Source organism: Zalophus californianus, chromosome 17, assembly GCF_009762305.2.
Source record: "Zalophus californianus isolate mZalCal1 chromosome 17, mZalCal1.pri.v2, whole genome shotgun sequence".
NCBI lineage: Eukaryota > Metazoa > Chordata > Mammalia > Carnivora > Otariidae > Zalophus > Zalophus californianus.
In genome coordinates this window covers 56,182,401-56,200,560 of record NC_045611.1, presented here as the reverse complement: position 1 = coordinate 56,200,560, position 18,160 = coordinate 56,182,401, and the positions used below count along the sequence as shown (strand labels likewise).

Below are 18,160 nucleotides of genomic sequence, written 5' to 3'. Positions count from 1 at the left end.
AGCTCCTGCTCATGGTCAGCTTGCCCTCTGGAGTGAGGTCCCAGGCAATCAGTGGCTACCTGCGCTCGAAGAACATATAAAAATCTGGGCGCCTGGGTGGCTCAGTCGTTAAGCGTCTGCCTTCGGCTCAGGTCATGATCCCAGGGTCCTGGGATCGAGTCCCACATCGGGCTCCCTGCTCAGCAGGAAGCCTGCTTCTCCCTCTCCCACTCCCCCTGCTTGTGTTCCTGCTCTCGCTGTCTCTCTCTGTCCAATAAATAAATAAAATCTTGGGCGCCTGGGTGGCTCAGTTGGTTAAGCGACTGTCTTCGGCTCAGGTCATGATCCTGGAGTCCCAGGATCGAGTCCCGCATCGGGCTCCCTGCTCAGCAGGGAGTCTGCTTCTCCCTCTGACCCTCCCCCCTCTCATGTACTCTCTCATTCTCACTCTCTCAAAATAAATAATAAATAAATCTTAAAAAAAAATAAATAAAATCTTAAAAAAAAGAACATAAAAATCTGTGGGTTCCAAATGAAACTGAAAAAAAAAAACCCGAAAAAGAATAATTGAACTCATTTTTCATCATTGGAATAAACAAGGATGTAGAGTTCTTTATTCTGACCAAGAAAGAATTAAGTTTTGGGGGCGCCTGGGTGGCTCAGTTGAGTGACTGCCTTTGGCTCAGGTCATGATCTCAGGGTCCTGGGATTGAGCCCCACGGGCTTCCTGCTCAGTGGGGAGCCTATTTCTCCCTCTCCCTCTGCCTCTCTCCCCGGCTTGGGCACTTGCTTTCTCTCTCCCAAATAAATCTTAAAAAAAAAAAGGAAGAATTAAGTTTTTTTTTTAAGATTTTATTTATTTATTTGACAGAGAGAGACAGTGAGAGAGGGAACACAAGCAGGGGGAGCGGGAGAGGGAGAAGCAGGCTTCCCGCGGAGCAGGGAGCCCGACGCGGGGCGATCCCAGGACCCTGGGACCATGACCTGAGCCGAAGGCAGTCGCTTAACCAACTGAGCCACCCGGGCGCCCAAGAATTAAGTTTTTAACCGGTAGTTCTGTATGGATTCTACTTCTCCATCAGCTATCATTATTTGTGTTAATGAGAAATGTCCCACAAGTAGAAGTATCTCTCTGCTGATTGTGGGAGGAGTGGCAGAATTATTTAACACCCCAATTATCTAATTAATTATGGGTACCCTATGTGATTGGTGAGAGGGACCTATTTGGCTTTTTCTGGTCGGTCCTATGGTGAAAGTGAGGGTAGTGGCAAACATTAGGAAACCTCTCTGTCATTGACCTGGTCCTGGTGGTTTGGGGCCCTTGTGGGCTGATGGCTACAGAGGTTATGAGTCAGAGTTCTCTTCTCAGCTCTGTTCTGGCTCCTGTCCACTTTCATAGCCAGTCTGTCAGGCTGTCCCTGAGCTTCTCAGCCTGGCACTATGGACACTTTGGGCGGGGTAACTGTTTGTGGTGGGGGGACCGACCTGTGAGTTGTGAGATGCTCAGCATCCTTTTGGATACATGCCAGAGGGTGCCGCTCCTTCCTCGTGGGACAACCCAAAATGTCTCCTGCCAGATGTCACCCCACCCCTGGTTGGGAACCGCTGTGTTAGACCAGGAGTCCTTATGTTAACCCTGTACTGTCCACAATATGCATGGACTTCATTTATAACATGTAAGTGATGGAAGCCACATGGAAGGGTTCCTGCAGAATGTTTCAGTCATGTGGAATTTCTGATCGGGCAAAAAATCCAAAGCAGCCGTTCCTTCTGGGGTAGGGGGGAGTGCCATAGAGGGCTTAGGAGAGCACACTGTGGAAGCACACACACCCTGGGATGAGGCACATGACAATGCATGCTGGAATGGTTGTCTCTGGCGGGAAGACAATGAGGGGGGGAAGACTGTAATCCTCCTAAAGCCACATCTGCCCCAGGAGGGGAGCACACACTGTATTTTCTTCTGACAAAAAAAAAATCTTAAAAAAAAAAGAGAAGATGAAAAAAAAAGAAATTGGAGGATTAGGGGAATGGAGGTATTTGGGTGATCAGGACATAAAATGATGCCTGGGGAAGTGACCAGAAAAAAAAAAAAAAGAAAAACTAGAAAGTAGAAAAATAAGCCAACTGCCCACTTACGGACATTGACTAAGTCTTTTTAGCTGAACAATGGTGAAGAAAACAAATCAAGATGAAGGAGGAAAAAAAAAAACCCAAACTGTCCTTAGTAGTCTCATTGTATATATTTATTGAGATATAATTTAAAAGTTGTCTCCAGCTTTACTGAGATATAAGTGTAAGGTGTATGATGTGTTGATTTGATACATTTATATATTGCAAAATGGTTACTGCCAGTGGCATTAGCTGATGCTTCCGTCCTGTCACATGATTTTTTTATTGTGGTGTATGTTATACAATATTACAGTTGTGTCTTTGGATGAATTTATACATGCAGGTTCCTGCCATCTGAATTACAACATGAAACATCCCCATCGCAATACTTTGTTGAGCGACTCTTGCCACTCAGTTCCACCCCACGGGCACTTGTGGGTCTTTTTTTTTTTTCACGAAGCCCGTTTCTGAAATGCCTCCATGTTGCGTAGATCCTGACTCTGTCTCTTGTCTGGAATCACTGAGAATCGTTACAGTAGGTGACCTTTTGTGTCTGGCTTTGCTCACTAAGTTCTTTGTGGAGATGAAGAACCCAAAGAATTAGCAGTGAAGCTTGTGGAAAGAATTTGGGATTCCGTAATGGGACATAGGGAGTAGATGTTAGGATCTCGGCAGCAGCCGAAATGGACTATTTTGTGGCCAGAAGGATGGTCTGAGAGAGCCTTAAAATTGGAGCATATGCTGAGTTGGAAGGAAGGTATGGGGTGATCTGTATAAACTAGGGAAGCAGGGTAGGCACCATCGGGGGCTCCTGGAGCGGCATCCGTGTGTCTCTTGGAAGAGCGGGCCTTGACTTCCGCCCCAGCTAATTGCTGTTGTTTGGCTTTCTTGACTTTTGCTCTGTGGTTCTTGAACCAAACCTAAGGAGGCAAGAGGAACAGTGGGTTGATGAATGCAAATGAGGCTCCAGATGTTTTCATTTTACCTGATACCGTGGCTACTGCTCGGTGAGAACAGTTAGCTCCACTTTTCTGCCACTTAGATCCTTTTGCTGGACACTCTCCCAGCCTACGCCCAGGAGGGAGTGGAAATGAGGGGTGATGGGGACAGAGTGAGGCAGGGATCAGAACCCCCAGAGCAGGAGAGACTGATGTCAGCACACTTAGGCTCATGGCCAGGTCGGATCTGCAACTGTAATTTCGTATGGCCCATGAACTAAGAACAGGTTTTTTGGTTGTTTTTCCCCCCACAAGGTTTTTATTTATTAAAGTAACATCCACACCTCTCCAGTGGGGCTCGAACTCATGACCCTGAGATCAAGAGTCATGTGCTCTTCTGACGGAGCCAGCCAGGTGCCCCAAAGGACAGGTTTTACATTTTTAAATGGTTGAGGGGAAGAAATAAAACCCACAATAAGAATATTTGGGACAGGTGAAAGTTATATGAACTTCAAATGTGTGTCCATAAAATTTTATAGGGATGTAGCAGGTACACCCATTTCTCTGCATATGGTTGATGCCTGCAGAGTTGAATAATTTTTGGCGGAGACCATATGGCCCACAAATCCTAAAATATTTACTGCCTGGCCCTTTACAGGAAAAGTTTGCTGATCCTTGCTCTCGGGGGTCAGGGAGAGGGTTTTAGGGTAGGAGTCTGGGTCTTTGGAGTCTTGGGGACTGGAGTGGTATGAAGCTTCAGGAATTGTCTTCTGGGGAGGTGGCATGGCAGGGTGGGGCTTTGATTTTCCAACCTGCAGTACGGTGGGATGTATCTCCAGTTTCGAGGCCATTTCTTTCTGAAGGCTGGGAGCGGGGTATGGGTTCTTGCTGAACAAGAATTCTAAATCTGCCAGTTGTTTCTCAGTGAACATGGTTCGTTTCCTTTGTGAATGTTTCTGATCCTTTCCTGGGAAGGAGAGAAGGGCACGGATGAGGTGCTAAGAGAGTTCCATCATCAAAAACCAGAACTCCCCTCCCTCTCCACAGAGGTCAAGCTTGGCTGTCAAGTGATGAAGATACCGAGATACTTAGGCATGGCCTGGATGACTTTCCTGCCAGGTTTCCTAAGCCTTATTTTGTTGCTCCTCCATCTATTCAGCATAGAAAAGGGTTATGTATTTATTTATTTAAGGTATTTAAAAGATTTTTAAGTATTCTCTATATCCAACCTGGGGCTTGAACTTAAAACCCTGAGATCAAGAGTCGCATGGTCTGCCGACTAAACTAGCCAAGTGCCACAGGAAAGGGTTATTTAAATAAGGACCCCTTGTGTGTCCACTCTTAGATTCTGTGTGTGTGTGTGTGTGTGTGTGTGTGTGTGTCTGTGTGTGGTGGGGAGAGGGGTATAAGGGAAATCTCTGTACCTTATGCTCAGTTTTGCTGTGAAGCTAAAACTGCTCCAAAAATAGTGCATTAATAGTAATAAATCGTTGCTGTCATGGATATCATTTAGTGAGGACCTACATATACACAAACCAAAAGTGTTAAAGTACAGTACATTATGTAGTGCTAAGTACTCTTATAGAGAAAAAAATTAGGGGCAGGGCATAAGGAATTTGTGTAAGGGGGTTTTAGTTTTAATGACCTATGAGTGAAGGTCTTTCTGGAGGAGGTGAGGGAGTGAGCCATGTGCTTATCTGCAGGAAGGGAAGTGCAGAATCCCTGAGGAACAATAAAGAGATGAATATTATTGCATAGGGGAGGAGCACTTCCATCCAACATGGTACCCGACTTGGTCTGGGTATCCTATAAGAGTACAGAAAATGCCATGGGATGTTGCTTCTGAGCTTATAAAAGTATCTGTGCCTTCTGTCTTGGACACTTTCCCTCTTTTGGATCACTTGCTTCAGGGGAAACCATATTGATTGACCATCCCTGCGGCAAGGCCCTCTTGGCAAGGACCGGAGGTCTAAAGTCAGTGAGGAACCGACGCCCCTAGCCAACAACGTTGTGAATGAGCCATCTTGGAAGTGGATCGATCGTCCAGGCTCAGTTCAGCCTTAGCTGACTGCATTCCTTGCTGACGGCTTGTTGGCAACCACATGAGACCCTGAACTGACATATCATAAACTCCATATTTAAAGTATGCAATCTCAGTACATTTTATGTGTATATTGACACACTCAAGAAGTCATCTCCACAATCAAGATGATGCATATACCCATCTAATCCTGTTTCCTCTCATCCTTTTCAAAGTCATCCACCTGATTTTCTCAGGTCAATGTGGCCTTGACTCCCTACCAGTTAAGGACAATAAGGAAAGATAAAGAAATAAAGAACAGGAAAAAGGAAAAGATGAATATAGGCCAATTTCACTTAGGAACATAGTTTCAAAAGTCCTTAAACTATGTGAATTGAACCCAACATTGTTTTAAAGTAAATATATCAAGAGCAAGTAAGTTTTATCTCAGAAGGGAAAGGATATTTAGTATCAGAAAGAAAAGTATCAGAAAATTCACCATGTTAATACATGAAGGCATAAAAATAATATAATTATCATGATCGATGCAAAATTTTTTTTCTGTGAAGATTCACCACCTATTTATGATTTTAAAAAGCAAAATTGGACAAACGTAGGAAACTATTTTCAGATGTGCAGGGCTGTGATCCCTGAGATAAGGGAAATTTTATGAAAATCTTAGGAGCCAGCTTGATTATTTATATTTATAGGACACTATATCCAGCAATGGCAGAAGTTGTATTCTTTCCAGTGCATATGGTTCATTCATCCGGAGAGAGTGTATGCTGTGCCGCAAATCAAGTCTCAGGACATTTTAAATGATTTAAGTCATCCAAAATATGTTCTCTGAAAATAGTGGAGTTAAGATAGAAATATGTAACAAAATAACATCTCTCCCCCGGTGTCTGGAGATTAAACACATTTCTGAATCAAACATGCGACAAAGAAGAAATCAAATGGTGTTGGATCAACTGGATATCCATATGGGAAAAAAAAAATGAACCTCACCCTCATCTTAAGCCATATGCAAAAATGAATTCCAGGAAGATTTCAGACACAAATATAAAGTCTAACTCTAAAACTTCTGGGAGAAATCTTCAGAGAAAACTTTGGGTCAGGCAAAGCTGTCAAGAACACAAAGCATAAAAGTAAAAATGGATGAATTGGGTTTATCAAAAATAAAACGTTTGTTCTTCAACAGACCGCCTTAAGGAAATGGAGAGCACATAATGGAAGAAAATACTCATAACACGTGTATCAGACAAATTTGTGTCCAGAATATACAAATAATCCTATGACCTCACAATTCTACTCCTAGATATACACCTAGTTATGTAAGAGAAGTAAAAAAAAATCCATAAAAGGCTTATAGTATATGAATTTCCTACTAGTTTATTCATAGTAGCCCAAAATTTGGGGGGGAAAAATCCCATATTCATCAGCAAGTAATGGCTAGCCAAATTGTGTTTTATTCCTATAATAGAATAGCACTCACCTATTAAAAAGAAGCTACTGCTACATACAACACAAATGTATCCCCAAAACATGCTGAGCCAAAGAAGGCAGGTACAAAAGAGCCTATACTCTATATGTTGATTTTACATGCAATCCTAGGCAGGCAAGAGTACTAATCTGTAGGGGCAAGAAAGCAGATCAGATAGTGCTTGGGGCTAGTGGTGGAGGTGTCGTGTTGTGTTATGGTTGGGATAGGGGTGGGGAATGATGGCCACATTGGGATGTGGACCGTTTTAGGGTGATGGAGATGTTCTGTGTTTCCACTGGGATGGTGATTCATAGGCATACACATTTGTCAAAACTTACTGAATTGTACAATTAAAATGGGTAGACTCTATTATAAATTACACATCAATAGAGTTGGGTTTTTTTTTAACCTGGAAAAGAAAATCTTAACAAATCAAGGAGTAAAATATCTTGCTACACTTTGAAAGTTATATACCAAATCCCTCTGGCAAACATTATATACCTAATGGAAAAAACATCTGCATTTCTTTTTAGCGTCAGGAGCATGAAAGAGATATTTATAAGCACCCTGACAGTGTAATGTAGTTCCACTAGAAGGAAAGGAAAAATGTATTAAGATCAGAAGGGAAGAGATAAAAGGGATCTTTGTAGGTAATATGATTATTTACTAAAAAATCCATCAGAATCAACAGGCGGGCTTTTAGAACCATTGAAGAGTTAAGCAATTTTGCTAGTTAAAACACCTACAACATTTCTCTGTACAAGCCATGTTCAACTTGAAATAAAAGTGAAGAAGAAAAAACGACATTCACAAAAGCAACCCAAAACTCCAAGATATCTAAGGATGAAATTAACCAAGAGGACATAAGACCCCAGGGACCTGAGTGAGAAAGTCACAGCTTAAAACCGTTCAAGGACATTTTTTTGGATACTTATCTTTATGACCTCTGACTAGGGAAGGATTTCGAAATTAGACACAACATGAGCAAACCATGAAAGAGAAAAGGATACATTTGACTACCTCATAATTAAGAAATTTTATTCAAAGTTTCCTTAAGGGAGTGATTCCAACTGGGAAGAAGATCTTTGTAATAGGTAGAACTAGCAAAATTATCTTAGCTGTGGTCTCGTGAGTGAAACCAGACTTGTGAATCTGAGAAAAAGGTAGGAGGTTCCTCAAAAAAATAAAAATAGAACTGCCATATGATCTAGCTGTTGCACTTCTGCGAATATATCTGAGGGAAACAAACGCTATGTCAAAAAGAAGTCTGCACCCCTGGGTTCACTGCAGCCTTATTCACAATGGCCAAGACATGGAAACAACCTGTTGACAGCTACATGGATACAGAAGGTATATGAATATAAATATTTATATACATTCATCAGTGGAATGGAGTCTTCATCCAAGAGAAAGAAGGAAATCCCGCCGTTTGCAACAACACGGATGGATCTTGAGGGCATTATGTTAAGTGAAATAAATCAGAAAGACAAATACTGTATGGTACCACTTATACGTGGGATCTAAAAAAGCTGACCTTGTAGAAACAGAATGGTGGTTCCCAGGCACAGGGGGTGGTGGGTGGGTTGGGGAGACCCTCTTATAGGGTACAAACTTGCAACTAATAGATAAGTAAGTCCTGGAGATCAAATGCCCAGTACAGTGATTACAGTCAACAGTACTCTAGTATAAACTGCAAAATTGCTAAGTGACTAGATCTGAAATGTTCTCACCACAAAAAGAAAAGGGTAATTATGTGTTGTGATAGAGGTGTTCCTAAGAGGTGGTGGTCATCATATCAAATGTATAAACATATCAAATCAGTGCATTGTACAACACAATGTTGTATGTCCATTATTTCATTCCTCAAAAACAAACAAATCCAAAGCCTCACTGCATACCAGGCACTTTTCTAAGTGCTTTGTGAATATTAACTGACTCAATTCTCATCGTTCCCCATGTGGTTGGTACAGATGTGTAAACTGAGGCATCGGGAGACTAAGTGATGGCTTTGAGGCTGTGCTCTGCTCCGTCTCTCGAGAACCAGTGGCCAACACATACTTACTAGTGCGGTTTATTGCATTGGGCTCCAGTGTTTATGACAGAGAGTCCTAGCGTTTCTGTTTACCTGCTGTGTGTGGCTTTGGCGCAAGCATATCATCTCCCTCAACGTTCTCTGTAAAATTGAGACTTTCGTCTGTAACCGCTTTATTATTTTAAAAAATATTTTATTTGTGGGCGCCTGGGTGGCTCAGTCGTTAAGTGTCTGCCTTCGGCTCGGGTCATGATCCCAGAGTCCTGGGATCGAGCCCCACATCGGGCTCCCTGCTCCGCGGGAAGCCTGCTTCTCCCTCTCCCACTCCCCCTGCTTGTGTTCCTGCTCTCGCTATCTCTCTGTCAAATAAATAAATAAAATCTTTAAAAATATTTTATTTGTAAGTAATCTCTACACCAATGTGGGGCTGGAACTCACGACCCTGAGATCAAGAGTCATATACGCTGCACCACCGACTGAGCCAGCCAGGCGCCCCTGGTTGTAACCACTTTAAAAGATTTTAATGGTTGGTTGTGCCTGAAAGTGGTTTAGCACAAGCCCGGGGAATCAAGTAAATGCTTGATGAAATGAGGAGATTTCCAGAAATCTTAACCAGACTGCTCGGTTAAGCCTCCATTCTTTGACTTAATCATCCCAGTAGGGATCAGAGGCCCCATTTCCGAAGGATCAGCGGAAATGTGAGACAGCTAACAAGGGGAAGATTTGCAATTCAAAGACAGAATTGGGTTTCCCTCTACTGGGTTTGCCCTTGGAGGACAGCCTCGTCTCTACTACCCGAGTCAGCTGCTCTCCACGCCTTCACATAATGTCCTTCAGTTCCCATCCCTCGGCTTACCTTTAGGAAGGTCCCCTGTGCCTGCCATCCCATCTAGCTGGATCCCCATGCTCTGGTCCTGTGTCAAGAGCTGGCAAAGGTGGCATGGAGACTTAAATATATTCCTCGGCAGCCAGCCACACCCCAGTCCCACCCCTCCGCCTCCCCCCCCCCCCCCCCCCCCCCGCCAATCCATTAATCTGATCCCTGGGTCCTCAAGCCCCTGGTTGTCTGCTATTTGATGTGAAGTCCACACCCAGGAGCGTCATCGTCACCTGGGAACTTGCTCAATGCAGAATCTTCGCCTATTGGTCAAAGGGTGCGAACTTCCCGTTATAAGATGAACAAGTTCTGGTAATTATTTTTTTTAATTTTATTTATTTTTGAGAGAGAGAGAATGACAGAGAGAGAGAGAATGAGAGGGGTGAGGGTCAGAGGGAGAAGCAGACTCCCCGCTGAGCAGGGAGCCCGATGCGGTACTCGATCCCGGGACTCCAGGATCATGACCTGAGCCGAAGGCATGACCTTAAAAGGTTAAGGGAGTCGCTTAACCAACTGAGCCACCCAGGCGCCCAAGTTCTGGTAATCTAAAGTACCGCATGGTGACTAGAGCTAAAAATGCTGTATTATAGACTTGATAGTTGCTGAATGAGTAGATCTTAAATGTTCCCACCACAAAAAAAGAAATGGTAAGTATGTGGCAGGATGGAGGGCTTAGCTACTGTCCATGGCTAAGGAGTCACGTTGCAACTTTTCGAAACTTATACACGGGTTAGAGCACATCTCAATGAAACCGGAAACAAAGGCCGATTTTGCAGAGCTGCCAAGTCTGAGTCCGCCTTTCCCAAGAGCCCAGGTGATTTGAGTGCACCATAGGGACCGAGGAGCATCGCCGTGCCTCAGATCAGTGCGTCTGTGCAGGAGGGAGCTCAGGATCACCCGGAGCCCTTGCTGAAACACAGGTTGCTGGGGCCTGAGGATTATGTTACCTGAAGAGCTCCCAGGTGATGGTGCTCGATGATGGGGACTGGTTAGGTGGCTGTCAATAACAGAGTCACTCTGGTAGCATGCGGAGTGGTTAGGATATGCCTGACATTGTTCTAAGCACCTACATGTTCGAATTTATTTAATCCACTTAATCTCATTTTACAGATGAGGAAACTGATAAAAAAAGAAATTTAATTGACTTGGCCAGTGTCCCATAACCAGTAAGTGGCAGAGGTGGTATTTTCCCAGGCCATCTTGCTCTGGTTACCCTGCTTTAGCCAGTGAGGTGCTATTGCCCCTAAATCGAGTTGGGGGAGCCGAGGGGACCCACAAGTAAGCAAAGAACAGTGATTTAACATGGATAATTGCATAGAAAGAAACATGCTAAAATAAAGGGGCTAACGATGCGTTAGAAGTAGTGCTTCTCGCTGTGAACTGTGTAAGACTGATGAATCACAGACCTGTACCCCTGATACAAATATATTAATAAAAAAAAAAGAAATAGCGTTTCTAGTAAGCCTACTTCTTATAACTAGATTTCTGCCTCCCTTGTGTCTTGGGTTTTGTGTTTTGGACCAGAAAGCATCCAACCAATTGACCTGTCCTCTCAAAAAAAAAAAAAAAAAATGGCATGATGAGATATGATGACCAGACAATGAGAAATAATCATCATCATTATCATCAGATAATCAGCCTCATCTCCTGTTAACCAGATTAGCAAATAATGTATCTGAGAGGCAGTGAATACGTCTTTAGTGGTGAATGAGACACACCGAGCCATAGTTTATAAGCCATAATTTTTCATCTTCTGGTAGTGTCAAACTGGTTTTATTTTATTTATTTATTTTTCTGAAGATTTTATTTATCTGAGAGAGAGAGACACAGAGAGAGTGGGAACACAAGCAGGGGGAGTGGGAGAGGGAGAAGCAGGCTTCCCGCTGAGCAGGGAGCCCGACGCGGGGCTCAATCCCAGGACCCTGGGACCATGACCTGAGCCGAAGGCAGACGCTCAACCTCTACTGAGCCACCCAGGTGCCCTCAAACCAATTTTAAAAGAGCCACCATTCTGCTTTGTTTTTCTGGATTTACGTATTGAGGGTATTTCGCATAAATGGGATCATACGCCATGTGACCTCTTGTGTCCCAGCTTTCACTGAGCATACTGTTTTCAAGGGGGATCCTTCATTTCCTTTTGTGGCTGAATTATACTCCATTGCATGGATCTGCCATAATTTGTTTCTTTATTCATCTGTTGATGGATGGGCTGGGGCCAGAGGGAATGGGCAGGAACTGCTTAATGAGCACAGGGATTATTTTGGGGTCGTGAAAGCATTTTGAAACTAGGTACAGGTGGTTGCACTAAATGCTGCTAATTGTGAACTTTAAAACGGTTAACTTGGAGGCACCTGGGTGGCTTAGTCAATTAAATGTCCGCCTTCGGCTCAGGTCAGGATCCCCGGGTCCTGGGATCGAGCCCCGAGTCGGGCTCCCTGCTCAGAGGGGAGTTTGCTTGTCCCTCTTCCTCTGCCTTCCCCCCTCCACCTCGTGCTCTCTTTCAAATAAATAAAATCTTTAAAATAAAATGGTTAATTTTACTTAAGTGCAGTTCACCTCAATAAAAAAAAAAAAGCCACTAAGAAATTGTCACATAGGGGTGCCTGGCTGGCTCAGTTGGAGGAGTGTGCGGCTCGATCTCGGGGTCGTGAGTTTGAGCCCCAAGTCAGGTGTAGAGATTACTTAAATAAATAAAGCTTAAAAAAAAAAGTGTCACGGGGCGCCTGGGTGGCTCAGTTGGTTAAGCGACTGCCTTCGGCTCAGGTCATGATCCTGGAGTCCCGGGATCGAGTCCCACATCGGGCTCCCTGCTCAGCAGGGAGTCTGCTTCTCCCTCTGACCCTCTTCCCTCTTGTGCTCTCTATCTCTCATTCTCTGTCAAATAAATAAAAAAAATCTTTAAAAAAAAAAAAAAGTGTCACATAAAGTCCAGTTACCGGAGGTGCAAAAGCTTGCTTTCCCTCAAGTGGCTACCATCAGTCCAATCAAAGGGGCTAAACCCATAGCTTGCTTGTTTCTGTCTTTGGAGACAATTTCCTCCCTCTCTTGGGAAAGGAGCAACTGTTCTAGGTTGGCCTCAGGAGAACCCAAATGCTACAGAAAACTTGCTTTTATTTTTTAAAGGAAAGGGGCACCTGACTGGCTCAGTCAGAAGAGCATGCAGCTCTTGATCTCAGGGTGGTGAATTTGAGCCCCACGTTGGCTGTAGAGATAAGTAAAAAAAAGATAAACTCAAAAGGAAGATAATCTTTATATTCCAAGCCTTTCTTGAAGTAGCTCACTCCTCTTTTCAGAGGTTTCCCTGCATTTATTTATTTATTTATTTCACTTCATATTTTATATTCTGTTTATTTGTTTTATTTTATCTTGAATTTAATATTTTATTTATTGTATTTTATATTTTTAAAAATTTCACTTGTATTTTAATGTCATATGTGATTTATTTACGGGTACTTTATTGATGGCAGTGACAAGGTGGCAAACCCTACGCCCCTCCCCCGCTCCAGGGTGTCTGGGATGGACTGTGAAGGATGGAGATTCTCTGTGTGTTGGGGGATTGAACTGGGGCAAGGACTTCCCAGCAGCCGAGGGCCTCTGTCTTCCTTTTGAGCTCTTGCTAGGGCCAGTGGTCTGGGGCTCTGACGCCTTGGAGGCCACACTATACTCAAATTCGTTGTCGTACCAGGAAATGAATGAGCTTAACAGGTGCCAGACCCCACAGCAGAGGTGGAGGAGTGGGTGTCCCTTTTAAAGACGCAGGAGACAAGCTGGTCCTCTGTGTAACCCAGAATGCCCCTGAGGGGGCTCGCCGATGCTGACTCCACCACTTTCTGGATGTCTTCACGTTGAACAGCTTTCTTCAGACGGCAGGTCAGATCCAGGACCCACGACAGCTGGCCATGAACGAGCTTCGCATTCAGCTCAGGGGTGACCCTGCCAACAGTCTTGGCAGTGCTGGCAGAAGCAGGGAGGATATTCTGGGAAGCCCTTTGCTCATTATGCACCACAGCTTCCTAGAGGGGCCCCCCACGGTCTCCTGGGTGGGAGTGATGGCACAGTCTGTGGCCATGAGTCCCTCCGTGATGCCAGAGTTGTCATGGGTGACCTTGGCCTGGGGGGGGGCCAAATTGTTGGTGATGCAGGAGGCATTGCTGACAATCTTCAGGGGGTTTTCCTACTTCTCATGGTTCATGACCATCACAAACATGGGGCATCAGCAGATGGGGCAGAGAGGATGACCCTCTTGGCTCCACACTTCAAGTGAGCCCCAGCCTCCTCCAGGGCAGTGAGGACTCTGGCAGACTCCACAATTTGTTTGGCACCAGATTCACCCCATATGATGCTCTTGATCCTGAAAGATGGAGATGGGCTTTTCATTGATGACAAGCCTTGATTGTGCCATTGAGCGGGCCATGGGTGGAATCATATTGCATATTGTGTAGCCCATGTGGTTGAGGTCAATGAAGGGGTCATTGATGGTGACAGTATCCACCCTGCCAGAGTTAAAAGCAGAGCTGGTGGCCAGACGCCCAATATGGTCAAATCCATTCGCTCTGACCTTCACCATTGTGCGAAAGTCACACATCTCAGAGACGGCTGCTGGTACCACACAAGAAGACTTGGTGGCCTGCCGAACGGGAGGAGCAAAGGGCCTAAATTTTTTAAATTAAATGGTTTCAGAAATTCCACCTGAGTCTGAAAAGGCACCCCCTCAAGGATAAGTCTGCAGCTTCAGGGGGAGACAGGAAGACATTAATGAAATTGAGTTAGTGGCGTTTTCACCTATGGCTGTATATTGTCATCTTCTGCGGAGTTTTAGGGGCTCCACCCCAGGGTCAGTAAACCCAAATCTCTGCAGGTGGGACCTGAGCATAAAGATTTGCATGCAATCCTCAAATGCTTCTAGAGCCCCGGTAGGACTGGAAATTGCTTAATCTTTAGAAGGATTAAGCTGGTGTCCAGGAATTCACCTTGGAGCCTGGGGAATCGAGGTGTGCCACAGAGTACTTGGGACGCCCTGTGACCGCATCACTCTCTAGCTAGCACTCATTTTTGTTTTTTAATTTATTTAATTTAATTAATTTAAAGATTTTATTTGTGAGAGAGCGCACAAGCAAGGGGAGCAGCAGAGGGAGAAGCAGGCTTCCCACGGAGCAAGGAGCCCGATGCAGGACTCGACCCCAGGACCCTGGGATCATGACCTGAGCGGAAGGGAGACACGTAACCGACTGTGCCACCCAGGAGTCCCCCTAGCTAACACTCATTGCCTACCTTAAGGACCGGTCCCAGGAAAGGAGGCTGGCCACTACTCCCCCAAATCAATGGGATTAAGCTCTTATCAGTGCCTGGCTTGTCTCTAATCTTATCATGGCTCTCAGATCTTTTATAATCTGAGGCAATCCCCTGCCCACCTTTCCCGGTAAACCATTTCCCCGCGCCTGAACTTCAACTACCCCCACTGGTATTTTCAACCCTCTTCTCTGACTAATCTTTCACACTCTTGTTCTAAAGTTCCCCAAGATTTGGTTTTCCCTCCAAACTGAGTGGAGGGTATTTATCCGTCCACATCCCGTTGGTGGGTGGGATATGTACTCACTGCTCTTCAGTGCTGAAGTCTGAGTATTGTTCATCCTTCATCCTTAAACAGAGCCCACGAATCTGAAACATGCCATTAGATCTGCTGCCTAGACCAATGGCTCTTGGTAAATCTTGTCCTTGGGTAGACCTTCGGTGATGTCTGGAGACATGTCTGGTTGTGACACCCAGGGAGGGGAGGATTCGACTGCCATCTAGTGGGTTAGAAGCCAAGGATGATGCTAAACATCCCACAATGCACAATACACCCCCCCACAGGGAAGAATCATGTCCCCAAGTGTCAGTAGTAACAAGGCTGAGAAACTCTGCCTTAGATTCAACCATCCACTGGACTTCCTTAGTGAGGTTCTCTAGCCTCATCTTGATTACCTCTTTCTATAGACTGAAGACTAGAATGTTCTACCGGACAGTCACATGGCTTCTCTCAACTTCATCCAAATCTCTATCACTTCCTCAAAATAAAAATGACAACAGGTCCCCCTCCATCTCCAAACCAAACCAAGTAAATGCTCAGGGAAGCATCCTATCTTAACAGCATCCATCAGTCTTCATCCCTCTGCCCTGCCTTATTTTTCTTTAGCACATTTATCATTTCTTGGCATGATATTTTATATCTCTTCATTGCCTGTCTTGTTTACCGGAATGTAATATCTATGAAATCAGGATCTCTTTTGTTTCCCACTGAATTCAACAGATATTAACTGGCTGATGATACCTGTCACTATTGAAGACACCAGAGATCCAGAACACACAGACAAACCCACGTCAGTTTACGGTTTAAGGAGACTGCGTCCTATTTTAAGGGCGAATGCAACGAAAGGACCGGAATGTTCTGAGCTGATTCAAGCAAGCAGTTAACTCGTCCATGTGCTCTTCAGTAATTAATGAGCTCCGGACGCAAGTATCTGGGGAGACAGGAAGGATCAGAGTCCTTGTCCTCATGGCGGCTTTCTACTTCCTGGTGGGGCACTCTGTTGATAAGTTAATAAATGTTCGGAAATTCATAGTTTTACAAAGTGATGAGTGCCGGGGAGAACAGAGCAGGATGAAGCGATGGAGCATGCCCAGGACGGAGTGTGGCGTCAGGGCAGTATTCTGTGCTTATCAAGGACGCTCCTCACAGGAGAGAATCGAGGGTTGGGGAGAAGGATATATCCTGATGCATATACTGGATCCTACGCTTCCTCAAATAATTGGTACCAAAGGACCCCTTAAGATGGTCCCATTTGGAAAGTCTCCGCCAGTTCATTTCTAGGGTGACGCGAAGCCTGCTGGTTTGGGACAGACCCTGCACTGTGTCCAGGCTGGTGGCACGAGCTCCTTGCTGCTTCTGTGCTCCAGCATCTCCAGCCATGTCCGGTGGTGTCTGTGGTCGTGAGGACACTCCCAGGCGGGCGCCTCTGGCAAGCGTCGGTTACAGAGCCCTTACCAGGGATTCTAGATTCTGGAGCAAGGCCGTGCCTTCCACGACGCAACTCCTCACTGTTGGAGACGCCGCTCCTGGAATGCTGAGTCCTGATCGATCCTGCGCCTCTGAACGAGGCCAGAAATGCCCATCATGATTTGGGTGCGGTTAGACTCTCCCCCCTCCCCCGCCCCCCCCCCCCCCGACGACTGGGTCCAAACCGGATCGGTGCGGCCGCTGTTGCTTGCGCCGCGGAAGAGGTGCATTGAGCAACTGAGTGGAGAAGGTGCCGAGGGCACAGGTTAGTCACATGAAAAATTGGCAACGGATCCCGGGGTTTCTAAGGCAGTTACATTGGTGCCTCTTTCTCAGCACACACCGTGGCCTCACGGGGTTTTCTTAAAACCCACCGGGTTTTCCTAGGAGCAGCTGAGGGAGGGGAGACCTGCAGCCCGGCTCACAGAGGGGATTCCATAGGGAATTCTCCGAGCGGCCAGAGCTGTGAGCAGTAGCACCCTTGGCTTCCCACTCTGTAGGGAGGGAGACCTGGCCTGAAATCAGGTTATATATGGACTTCCGGGACGTGGAAAATTGCCCCGCTTATTGGTCAGGGAAAGGAAGATGGCTGAAAGATGGGAGTCAGAGCGGTCTGTGGACAAGGCAGGTCAGTGACCTGTGAGAAAGCACACAGAGCGTGTAGAACTTTGTGTCTCCTGTTCATGCCCTCCAGGGGGCATTCACTGCAGAGAAGGCCCTCGACAACCGGGTGGAGATGACGCTCTACCCAGCAGGTGTATGGTCGTCCCCTTCCTCAGACCACTGCTTGCGTCTTGAGCCCCGATGTGGGATCTGACAAAACACCAGCTCACGCCGAGGGATTCATTTTGTGCTGCAGAGGGTGCATCGGTACATGTGTGACTGAATCCACCGTTCACGTCATGGAGTGCATTCTACAGAACCAGCTGCCATGGCGGAGTGGCCTGTGAAAGGCTTGGCTCAGGTGCCGGCTCAGGGATGACATCTTGTGGGGGTGGGGTGCTCTGTGCATTGAACTGACAAGGCTCAGTGTAAGGTGCTGCGTTCCTCATAGCTGGAATACACAACTCTAGCTCTCAAGGGGTGAAAATAGAATTGGCTTTCATCACTCTCATTTCTAAGGTCTCACTTGAAGAATTTGTGCTTCCTGTCCTCCAACCTCAGGCTCTGTTGGGTGAGGTGTCTTCATTTTCAGAAGGGTGACCCTTCTGCCGGGAACCAGGAAGGGTTCCTGCCTGGTTACTTTGGGCTTTCCGTGCTGATTAACCAGCAGGCAGAGAAATGAGTTACTTGACTGGCATGGATCGTGAGAACGATGACGACTACCGGGGACTAGGGTTACTGCTACATAATGGGGTCAGCAAAAAGGCCTCTGTCTGGGACCCAGAGGATGCCCTGTGCCCTACAGTCATGGGGACAAGGAGACTGCACGTCTGCGACCCAATAAAAGCAAAGTTACTGAGATAACCCCAAGGGATGGTGAAATAAGACTCGCGTGAATCAGAGATTTTTGACACCTGGCATCAAACTTTAAAATTCCAAGGATACAGATAATTGCAAGACACAGGCAAAGCACACGGAGAATGTCACAGGCAACCAACACAGCTGCTCCAGCCTTCCTCAGCACATTAGAATGACCCCTGATTTCAGATATGAGGTCCTCATTCAAGTGATGTATACTGGGGC

The 18,160-nt window shown here is 45.7% G+C and overlaps 1 protein-coding gene across 1 annotated transcript; it reads right to left on the bottom strand.

Moving 5' to 3' along the window:
• Positions 1-2,235: 2,235 nt before the first annotated feature.
• On the bottom strand, positions 2,236-9,447 carry DPRX (divergent-paired related homeobox). The gene is made up of 3 exons (XM_035725307.1): positions 9,418-9,447; positions 3,839-3,993; positions 2,236-3,008 (listed from the first exon to the last, which is right to left on the bottom strand). Exons 1-3 carry the CDS (start codon positions 9,443-9,445, stop codon positions 2,655-2,657), a joined length of 537 nt encoding a protein of 178 aa, XP_035581200.1. The 5' UTR covers positions 9,446-9,447; the 3' UTR covers positions 2,236-2,654.
• Positions 9,448-18,160: the final 8,713 nt, after the last annotated feature.